Source organism: Manacus vitellinus, unplaced genomic scaffold (genome assembly GCF_001715985.3).
Source record: "Manacus vitellinus isolate BGI_N305 unplaced genomic scaffold, ASM171598v3 scaffold_5_pilon, whole genome shotgun sequence".
In the NCBI taxonomy this organism is placed as follows: Eukaryota; Metazoa; Chordata; class Aves; order Passeriformes; family Pipridae; genus Manacus; species Manacus vitellinus.
This window is the reverse complement of record NW_021940682.1, coordinates 33,723,672-33,734,455: the sequence shown is the minus strand read 5'-3', so window position 1 is coordinate 33,734,455 and position 10,784 is coordinate 33,723,672. Positions and strand designations below refer to the sequence as shown.

General features: G+C 43.1%; 1 protein-coding gene across 1 annotated transcript in view; it reads left to right on the top strand.

Annotated features, from left to right (window-relative positions):
• The first annotated feature begins 226 nt into the window (after positions 1–226).
• LEMD3 (LEM domain containing 3) overlaps positions 227–10,784 on the top strand; it is a 41,897-nt gene continuing 31,339 nt past the window's right edge. The window contains 7 exon segments of the mRNA XM_029963514.1: positions 227–487; positions 659–811; positions 813–836; positions 838–1,050; positions 1,052–1,132; positions 1,135–1,458; positions 1,461–2,262. Of these exon segments, the coding sequence (XP_029819374.1) occupies positions 227–487; positions 659–811; positions 813–836; positions 838–1,050; positions 1,052–1,132; positions 1,135–1,458; positions 1,461–2,262 (1,858 nt within the window).

The window sequence follows — 10,784 nt, the reverse complement described above, 5'->3', positions numbered from 1 at the left end:
TCCTTCTGTGAAGAGATTACTCGAAACGTCCAACCTAAGCCTCCCCTAGAGCAGCTTATATCCTCTCAGATGTATGAGAAGCTGTGTCTCCTCACAGCAGAGATGTCCTGATGGCCGGGACTTCCGACAGAGAAAGGTTCGCTTCCACCAAGTGCATCGGGAAGGGCCCGCCAAAGGTGCACACGCGGCCTCTCCGAAGTTCTTAGGCTGAATTTGAGACCTGGAGATGGCATTAAAAGAGGTTCAGTCTGACGCCGCTCCCTGCCGCGCATCCCCGGACGCTTCGCAGCCGCCGCGGTACATTGTCTGCTGTCTGCTCGCAGGCGAGCCTGAGACAGCGCCTTTCCAACCAAGCGCAGCTCTCTCAGCTCCGACAGTGGTCGCCGCGTCCCGCACCTCCGGGCTCGGCGCCCCAGCCAACGCCACCTCACCCCCACCCGCGGGAGCGCAGGAACACCGGCACGATGCCGGGAGCCGCTCGTTCGAGGTGCCCTCTCCGGTCACCGCGGCGCCACCCCACCCCGGACCCCGCCGCGAAACTGGGGCGGCAGGGGAATCCACCCCCTTGCGTTCTCCCGCTCCGAACGCCGGCGCGCCCCGCCCCTGCTCCCCCCCGCGGGCGGCGCTCGCGGGGTGAACGGGCGGGTCTCGGCCACAGCCGAGTGCGGCGTCAGTTCCGGCGGGGAGCGCGCGGCGTGGGTCGGAAGCGCCGCGGCGGTGGCGGAGCGGAAAATTGCGACGGCCGCGCAGCTTCACGGATGAGGAGCTCCTCTCGGAGCTGAGGCGATTCGGCTTCTCCCCGGGGCCGGTCAAGCGAGAGCACCCGGCCCGTCTACTCTGAAGAAGCTGAAGAAGCTGCGCGAGGATGAGCGGGCCGGTGGCCCGCGGCGGCGCCGCCAATCAAGCCCCCGGAACAGCAGCCAAACATATAACACGGGGGCCGGAGCGCGCCTGGGCGGAGGCGGCGGCCGCGGGCCAGGGCGGCCCACGGGAACGCGGCTGGCCGGCGCCGAGCACCCTTTCCTCCCCGGGGCTGCCGCCGGGGGCGGCCCGGGGCCGCGCCGCACCCCCCCGCCGGCGGTGCAAAGTGCTGCTGGGCTTCAAGCTCGGACAGTCGGACGCGGAGAGCAGCCGCGCCGGGGCCAGGCCGGCGGCAGGAGGGAGCCGCGCTGCGCCCCTGTCCGCCGGCCTTCAGGCCCGCCGCCCCCACGGCGTGAGCAAGCAAACTCCCCCCCGGAGGAGGCGGCCCGGCGGAAGCCCAGCTCCTGGTGGGGGGCAGCGGCCAGGAGACCGGCGGCGACTCAGGGCGCGAGGGAGCTCGGGGACGGCGAGGAGGAGGGAGGAGAGGAGGAGGACGACGAAGACGAGAAGGAGGAGGAGAGCGAGCAACAGCGGTGGAAGAACCGGACCGTGAACGGGAACCGGCTCCTCTCCTACGGCGGCAGCAGGGACAAGTACTCTCGGAGGAGGAGGAGGAGGCGGCGGGGGCGAGGGCCAAGCAGCAGGGACCGAAGGAGGAGTCTGCAGTTCGCCGGCCCAGACGGAGCCTCAGCAAGTCGCCTGCTCCATTCATAACAAGCAAATGCGCTGCAGCCGGCGCTGGCGTGATGGAGACGGGCCAAGAAAGGGCTGGCGGAGGCTGCGGTGCTGGTGTGCTCGTAACGAATGACAGGGCGGCGGGGGCGGCTGCTGCCGGCAGTCTAGACAGGGGCAGAAACGAGAAGGAGGAGAATGAGGCGGCGGCGGCGGAGGGAAGAGGAGGATGTGAAAATCTGGACTCTAGTCCTCCCAGCCCTAGATACCGCCTATCCAAGAAATCCCCATCAGTATTGTTGCTGCCACCACCGCTCACGGACGTGGACAGCGGTAAAATCACTGACCCCGCAGGCACCATTAGGAAAGCGACCAATAATCATGTTCTCAGCGGTGCTCCTGGTAGCTATAATGTTGAGTCCAAGATCTATTCAGCTACTAATAGCCTTCCCCCGAGTGGAACCACCTCCTCCCTTAGACTCAACCACTCCAATCATACGGGTTCAAATCATACCTACCTGAAAAACGCCTACAAGAAGAATCTCTCTGAGCCCGAGGAGGAGCTTCTCCAGCAGTTCAAAAGAGAGGAGGTATCCACCACTGGAGGCTTCAGTGCACATTACCTGTCCATGTTCCTCTTAACTGCTGCATGCTTGTTCTTTCTGATACTGGGATTCACATACCTGAGAATGAGAGGTTCTGGAGTAGCTGAGGATGTGGGAGCCAACAGTAAGTATTAGGTGAAGGGTAAGAGCAGTTTCTGCAACTGGATGTAACAACTGTTAATACGCCTTTGCAATCCCAGACATCCCTTACTGAACAGTTCTGGGCTCCAACTTAGTATAATCTCTCTGTAGAGGAGGGTGTACAGAGAAAAATTGTCTTTCCTGAAGTATATAACATTACAAGCTGGTGTAAGCATGCAAGACATTTGAGGATAAATTCAAATCCTGGCATTCCCTGCTGTAATCTGTTAATACCTTGTTTTCTAGCAAGTTTTCTTCTCTAAGCAGTTGTATGGTTTTGTCCAATATAGCGGGTGTATGGTTAATAGAGAATTGACGAGGTAAGCCTTTATGCTAATCTCACAGGAGTAATCATGCACATTTAGATACCTGGGATTCCTGCAGGGCTAAGATTTGATTGTAGTCGTTTGGTAATAAAGTAGGTTATTTTCATTGGTGTGTACTGAGGCTTGAAAAGGATCCCAGGTTAAGATGATGTTACGCAGTACCACAGACTTTGTGCAGTAAATGATTTGACCTATTGCATGTTGTTTTCTAGTAGGCACTTATAAATTCAATTGACAATAATATTTGTATGTGAAATACTGTTGTGCTTTAGTTCGAATTTCAGGGCGTTCGTGTTTTTTTTAACCCTGAATTATTTGGGAGCTTCTTTAATATATGAAAGTAACTTCTTGGAATGGATATAGAAACTACCATTTTCTATTACAAAGCATACAAAAATGGAAATGTGCCACCTAAGGGTAGTGATTCATGTTAATTCAATTCTTGGCTGTTCTGAAATGGACAGTGAAGATTCTAACATCAGAAAGAAAAATCATGCCACTGCTGTCTTGTTTTTTCATTGATCCTGACGAAAAATTATGCAAAAAGCTAGTCTTGGGATATAAGAGCCTTAGAAGGGTCTTGGCAACTTGCATTTTTCTTGAAATGATCGAGAAAGGCATGTGGGGTGTACACACGTGTGTACATTTCTTTGTGGGCATGTATACAGTGCCTTGTAAGGAGCGATCAGACTGTTCTCTTGGGATATTCTAGATGTTACAGGGCAGAAGTAGCAGTGTGGGCTGCTTTTTTGTTGGCTTTCTTTTTTTTCTATTCCCTTTTGAACGTTATTCATTACATTATGGTAGCAGAATAGTTCTTAATTGCTGTTTTGCAGTCTTTGGAGGGGCGAGTAAAAGATTTGGTGGTTAGGTAGGACAGTTGCAGCAAGGAGTTAAGAAACTTGCAATGTTTTAATTGCTATCCACGTGGCTCTTAACTGCTGTTCAGTCTAGTTTTTTGGGAAGGCTGTGAACATACACAGGTAGGCTAAAATTAGATGCAGTATAGTGTGACTGTGGGGACTGCTCATACTTTCTGATTAGCTTCTGGCCATAACTGCTAGAGACATACCTACATTTTGTAATGTACTTGTAAGCTGTATAATTGTACTAACGTATTTCATACTTTTTCTGGTATTGAAATATGATGATTTTAGTAGGGGAGAAGGTCTGTTAACCTGCTGGGGTAAACTTTGTGACTGCCAAAGTCAGTGGTTGAGTTAAAATTGGCCTGTCATCGTGACTGATAAAGCTGAATGTCTCAGCAATGCAGATAGCAATAGTACTTAAAGTTCAGTGTTGTTTTTTTTTTACTGGAAGAAAACTTCTTTTTGAATGTGTGAACTTTCCTATAAAACATATGGGATGCCCATGTTGAGTATATTGACCTTAAAAAGTTAACCTAGCTGGAACTGTTGTACAGGGAAAATCGTCATCTTCTGCCCCTTTGCTTAGGTAGGGCTGCCCAGTCAGTGGTCTGATAGCCCAGTGTTGCTTGGTAGTTCAGTTAAACCAGTTCTTGGCCTGTTCTTATTTGCTGTCTTTTCAGTGGAACTCCTGAAAGTGGATTTCCTGGAGAATTGTTCTGGCAGTGGCACTGACATTTCATCTGTCCTACTTCCTCACAGCCCCAGGCTTTGCTCTAACGTAACAAATGGGAACGGGGAATAGCACCCTTTGGAAGAAGCAAACAGCAGGTTTTGTGTCTAGCTCCTTTGATTGAAAGAGGAGCAGGCCACTTCTTTTAAGTAATGTGGGAATGATCAGGAAATTACCTTTCCCATATGTTCAACATGTGCTCACTAAATTCTTTCTTTTCAAATAGGCGTATGGAACAAAAATACTGTAGGTCTGTAGAACAGGCAAGAACAGACAAGACAGGCCATTTAAGACTGATTTTTACTGAAAAGGGAGAGAACCCTGTTTTCTATTAGGTGATTCCTGAGCTTAAATATCATCCAAGTGAGCACTTTGGCTCTTATGGTTATGTGGGTCTATTGTCTGTTTTCTTTATAGAAGCAGAACTGATTCATACTTTTTTATTAAAAAGAGTGGTGTATCTCAAGAAACCACCTTTTCATTTAAGTGATTGGATACTGAGGTTTTTCTTCTTTTAGATGGTTGTAAGTAAGACTGTTGGGTGAGAGTGATTTCATTGTGAAAAAAGTTATTTTCAACTCCAAACTATGTCATAAAAAGTTTTAGAATTCAGCAGAGTTGCACTATATCCATCTCCGTAATTATTGTGACAAAACAATAAAGGCAGTTATTTGTATATTTGGATGGCTTCTTATTTTAACTTTGCAGGGAATGATGCACAATGAGCTTAATGTTGGTTTTCTTAATAGTTAATTGCCTAAAATGAAATGCAATTAAAATAAGGTGATAGTACGTTTGTGACATTGAAAAATATTTATCACCAAGTACACTCGATATCAACACTTAAAATATTTGTCAGGCTGTAATGTAAGAATGAAGGAGGTGTGTGTAATGAGGGGGAGGCTTAAAACTAGGTGTTGGGGTTGAGTTTAGCCAGGTATAATAATGTAAATGAGAAGGGGTGAGCAGAAAACTTCAGAAGGGATTTGTCACTTATATCATGCACAGTGTTCTAATAATTTTTTTTTGTTCAGAGCTCTGAAATAGCTATGAAGTGCTTTAGTTTTTCCACATGTGGCATAAAATGTTCAAAGACAAATCAGAACTGGGCTAATTTTTCTGTATCTAACCTATAAATGGTCACCAGAAGTAAGGTTTTTATGCATTTTGCTGTCTAAAATATAGATAACTGTCTATTGGGCTTTTCCTGAACCCATTGAAATTGAACTACTCTTTAAGCTTGCATAAAAGACCAACTAATGCATAAGTGCATGTTGTGCACTTGTTGCTCTTGCTATAAAGCAAGTTTTGCTTGCACCTGCCTTCAAAATACCATGGAATTGTATCAACTTCTTGCCAAACCAGCATAGTATTTTGTCAGGAAAATGGTTGACTTTATTTTAGTCTACTTTCTAGAGTTCTTCGAACCCTGAAGAGTGGGATATCTCTTCCAACTTGTGTGGTTTTGTGATATTACTCTGAGCACCTCAAGTGGCTGCTCCTGGGAGTTAATTCTGAAGCTATTTTTCATTAAAAGTTGCATAACTATATCAGATCACTTGATGTTGCTTTCAGATCTGGTTCACCTTTCTGAAGGATGTGGGCATGGTACAGGTGCCGTTTAAGGTTGTAATCTGAAATCGGTTGCATTTAAGTTACTTCTACTGTTTCTGCTCCAGCATTTTGTCTGGGAAGTAGCTGATGTGGCAAAAAACCCCCAAACCAACAAAACCACCACAACAAAAAACTGTTCTTGAAACTTTCAGGTAGGTCTTGTTTAAAATCCTGTGTTCTTATTAGGAGTGGCTTTTTAAAGTGACATCTGTTGCTAGTAATTTTGGTCTTCCTGTGATACTTGTTACAAAACAACTGCTAGGAGGATAAACTTTACTATATTTGCTACAATTTGTGTTTTTGAAGTGTTAATTCAGGGAGATTTAGTAGTTGTGTATATTGCAAGTGGAAGCTTATGCAAATCACAATTCTAAGAGTTTAATTCAATTCCATTGATGTTCTTTTGTTCTTGACTTCTAAATCTCTTAGGTGTGAAAACTTCTGTGGAATTTTATGCAGGGAATTGAATTGGTAAGAAGTTAACTTGCTGGATAAAGGACAAGATGATGACTTCTATGCTCACAGGCCTGCCAATTACTATTAAAGTGATGTGGTATTTCACAGATAAATCTACTTGTTATAAATCTACTTGCCATCTAAGATCACCTTCTCAGAAGCATCTATATTCTTGACAGTGTTGGCTTTAATAGAAGAAAGTTAATTTTGCATAAGAAGTATTTATAGAAGAGGAGATAGCAAAGGGAGGGATTAAAATGAAAAGATTTGCAGAGTTCCTGTGTTGGGTGGATATTAACGTTTCTTGTGGTTTGCAAAGAATACTGTAACTTGTATTTACAATATAACAACTTCTATTGAAATATTAGCATATAGCTAAACAGCATATAGCTGTTTCATTTTTCTTATGTTGCCTTAAACCCTAGGTAGCAAATGTTTCTCTTCTAGGTGATATAAAAGAAAATCCTGATGTGTATCTTAAAGACTAATCTCAGTTGTAGCTATCTCAATTCTGTGGTTGGGTGAGATTTGGATCAAGATCAGTAGATTAAAAAAACGCCTAGGCTGTCTTCATAAGGTAAAGCCAGTCAGAATAGTTAAATTTCCCTAGGATTCCTGATAATTTTAAACTCTAGTCTTCCTTATGGTATGTCAAAAATAATTCTTTAAAATGACAAACAAATTTGGCCTTTTATCTAGGAAAGTCCGGGTAGTTATTATATAGTCCCTTTTATCTAGACTTTTGTCTAGGAAAGTCCTAATTGCTATATAGTGCAAAATAGTTAATTTTAGCTGACAATTTCGGGTCCTTCCTAAAGGATAATAAACAGTCTATTTACCTTTGCAGCAGATCTGTAGTATGAAGTATAATATGAAAATTACTCATCAGTGTTTGAAACAAAAATGATGCAAATTCAGAATTCCTGTTTTTAGGGAATTTTGACTCTTTATTTTAGTTTTGACTCTTTGTTCAGAATATTTATAAATACTTTGCATTCGTACCTTAAATGTGCTGCTGTTTGCAGATGGGCACAAAACGTTCCTTATGCCGTGATTGCAGATTCTTACTATGAATTTTTTTCAATGTTACTATTTTAGGCCATGCTTTTTTGTGAAGTAAGTAACGGGAAATCGGAACTAGAATTACTTGCCTGGGGAGCAGGGATGCAGAAGAGCTCTGACAGGGTCTGTCTTCATTAGGTATCAAAAACTAGTAAAAAATTTGCACTGCATTCCATAGTGCGTAGTTTTCTCAAAAGAAAATTTGGTTTCTGATGTGAGAAAATTAAAGGTGATCTAGAATGTGAAAGCAGATCTTGTTGCAACTTTTCCATTTCAAAAAACATTTCAGACTAGAAATGTGTGGGAAAGCAGAAAGCAAATTTATGTTTCATGTGTTAAGAGCCTCTGCCACTTCTAATACTGTTCAAGCACAATGCAGTCTTTCTGTTTAGGACAGATGAATAGAGTGATAGTGAGTGCAGTGGAAAAACTTTAAGGAAGAGCCCACAGTACACAAAGACTTAAATTTAGCATTGTAGGAGCCCCACTTTGCACTGCTTCATAATCCATAATTATCACAGTTCAAGAGGAGAATCAGGCCTGCAGTCTTCCTATTTCTGGGAAATAATTGTGTTTCTAAAAATCATGTACATTTGAATCCTTTTGACATCTATGTTTCATCCGAGAGTAGCAGGTTGCAAAACTTTGACTCGACTGCTTACCCAGCTAAACTGGCAGAAGTTGTTGAGTTGTACTGAACTGCTGCCTGTCATGCTTCTAGACTTGTGCTTCAGAAATATGTGAACAGGCCAGAGCTGCTGTTTGAGAAAGTTGCTTGGTCACTTCACTAAAAAGCTTAGGCAAGTAAATTAAACAAGTACATAAGTTTTTGTTGATGAAAATGCGTTTCCAATGTCGTGGAGAATCATGAAGTCTGTTGTAATCATGAGGCATAGATTCCTTTCACCTTTAAAGTTCTTGTGGATAATTGTATTTTCTGGTAAAACTAGTTGTCTGTTGTGGTAGGTTGAGGGGAGTAAGTTGACTGGTTAATGGATTGTGAAATCAAGGTATATTAAAAAGAAAAACAGATTTTTTTTGGGGACTCACATGTTGCTAAGAACTTCATTAGTACTATCTTTATCATTACTCTTCTTGGCTCCTGCTGTTCCTGCTGGTAGGTCTACAGTTGTGGGAGAAGGTGGCAATGCCTTTGCTGTGATTATAATAAATGAGGACGTGGTGTAACTCTGCCAGTGGTCGAAGTAGCTCCTGTCCACTGGTAGTGTTATTGATGGAAAGAAGTGTACTGATGGGTGCAAGGGTAGATTGAAGAGCCACTGCACATCTTGAAGCTGATCTCGTGTAGAAGGCTTGCTTGAGTTTATAATGTCCAGTGTCAAGTCCTACTGTGCTGTACTTCCCACAATGCTATTTAGTGCTGTTTCTCTATTCTGAGTGTTCACAGTCCACTGTGGAGAGTGAGAGTAGGTGCAAGTTAACCATGAAACAGGCAAACATGGTGTGCTGTTGGGCCCAGCTTGCTGGAGGAGCTGTGCTGTTATGGCTAGCGTTTTGCAGAGATTAATTCTTCTTTTTTTGCAGAGGAAAGGATCAGAATTTCTGCTTACTGAGAGTCATATCGTGACATTGAGGTATCTTGAATAATGCTGCCTGTTTAGTCTTGCTTAAAGTGAACTCCGAGTGACAGACTGAATTGATGCAAAAAATCTGTTTAATATGGGGAGGAGAAGAGTAGGGGCTTAAAAAGAGAGGTCTAACATTGAATTAAGTGGCATTAAAACTTACTAAATAGTTACAGAATCACAGAATATTCTGCGTTGGAAGGGACCCACGAGGATCATCAAGTCCAGCTCCTAAGTGAATGGCCTGTGTGGGGATCAAACCCATATTAGCAAACCCTTTTTAGCACCATGCTCTAATTAAGATCTGTTGAATTCTAGTGATGCTGTGCTAGATAATTAAGAAGTAAGTCTGTTCATAAATGAGAGATTGTAGAACAATTCCTAGGCCAGTCTTTCTTTGTCTCAGAGAAGGCTGTTTACTTAAATAAAAATTGAAAGATGGCTTGTTAGAGAATAATTGTTGTATATACATAGTAAGACTTCCTTCATACTGCCTTTATTCACTTAAGTCCTAATACAGGGTCACATCCCCTTAACCTTTTATTTATTGAAAAATAGAAGAAACTTTTATATTCGGAGTGTCTTGGGTAAATGCAGCAGCAGCCTGTCCTTGCTGGGCATCAACTGAACAAAACTTTATTACAGGAGGACTGCTTGGGTGAGGTGGATAAATGTAGTGTTGTTCCTGACTAGATTTTAAGGCTACATCTAGATCTTAATTTTACTTTTGTCTGTAGAAAAGCATGTCTTTGATGGTCAGTTAAGTCTCTGAATTTGAGAAGCCTCAGACTGTCCTTTGATTTCATAGCTATTTTTGTAAGGTTTAGAGTATTTTCAATAGGCTGTGTGTCAAAGCCACTCTGCCTAACAATATGTCCTCTCAATTCTCAACCATCTCGCTATGTGGTTGTACAATAAAACATTCCACAGCACTTGATTCAGCAGAACGTATCCTAGTGTCTGTTCAGCATCATCAACCTGCACAGCATAAGCCCTTAAGTATCCCTCATCTTGCAACTTCATCAAACAAATTTTTTTCTGAATATGTAGATGTTGACCATAGAGAACAGAATTCTAGCTGTAGAACTAATCCAAAACCTGTCAGTAGATACTGAGCAATGGAGCATTTACTGGGAATGACGGGTTTCATATATCAAAAGGTAAATGTGTGAATTTTTTTTTTTGTTGGTGGTGGTGGTTTTATTTTTTAGGGGTTTTTTGGTTGTTTTTTTTTTTGTCTTGTGTTACCTGAAACTGTGCTTGGTTTTGGTGTGAGGTAGTTCAGTGTTTGTTGGGTTTTTTTATTGTTTTTTTAATTCCCAGGATATTTTCTGGGAAATGGTAAAACATTATAATGAGAATTTCTGTTTGTGTCTCACTATATCTGAAAGTTTAGTGTGCTTTTTGTTCTTTTTCAGATGTCATGCCTTAGACAACCAAAGAGGATTTTGTTGAGTGACAGATTGTGTGGGACATGTGTGGCAAACGCCTGAGAGGCCTCTTTCACAGGCTGTGGAAGTCCACAGTCAAACCTAATTATGGGGAAAGGCCAGTCTGGCGGTCTTGCTTGTACTGTTTCTCATTCTTGCAAATTCCTTGGAAATACTTTACTGTTACTTTGTAAATATGAAAAAATGATTTACGAAATTCCTTGGTGGTATCTTGAAAAGGAGAGTATGATATCTGGTTCATTGTAATCTGTTCCTGTATTGGTGTGCACCCAAGAAAGTTTCTGGAGGTGAGAGGCATAGTGAATTTCAAAGAAAAAGCTATTGATTTTGTTGGTTGTTTTTTTGTTTGTTTGTTTTTGGGTTTTTTTTTTTTTTTAGGGGTGTGGTGGGGTTGTCAAAGGAATTTTATGC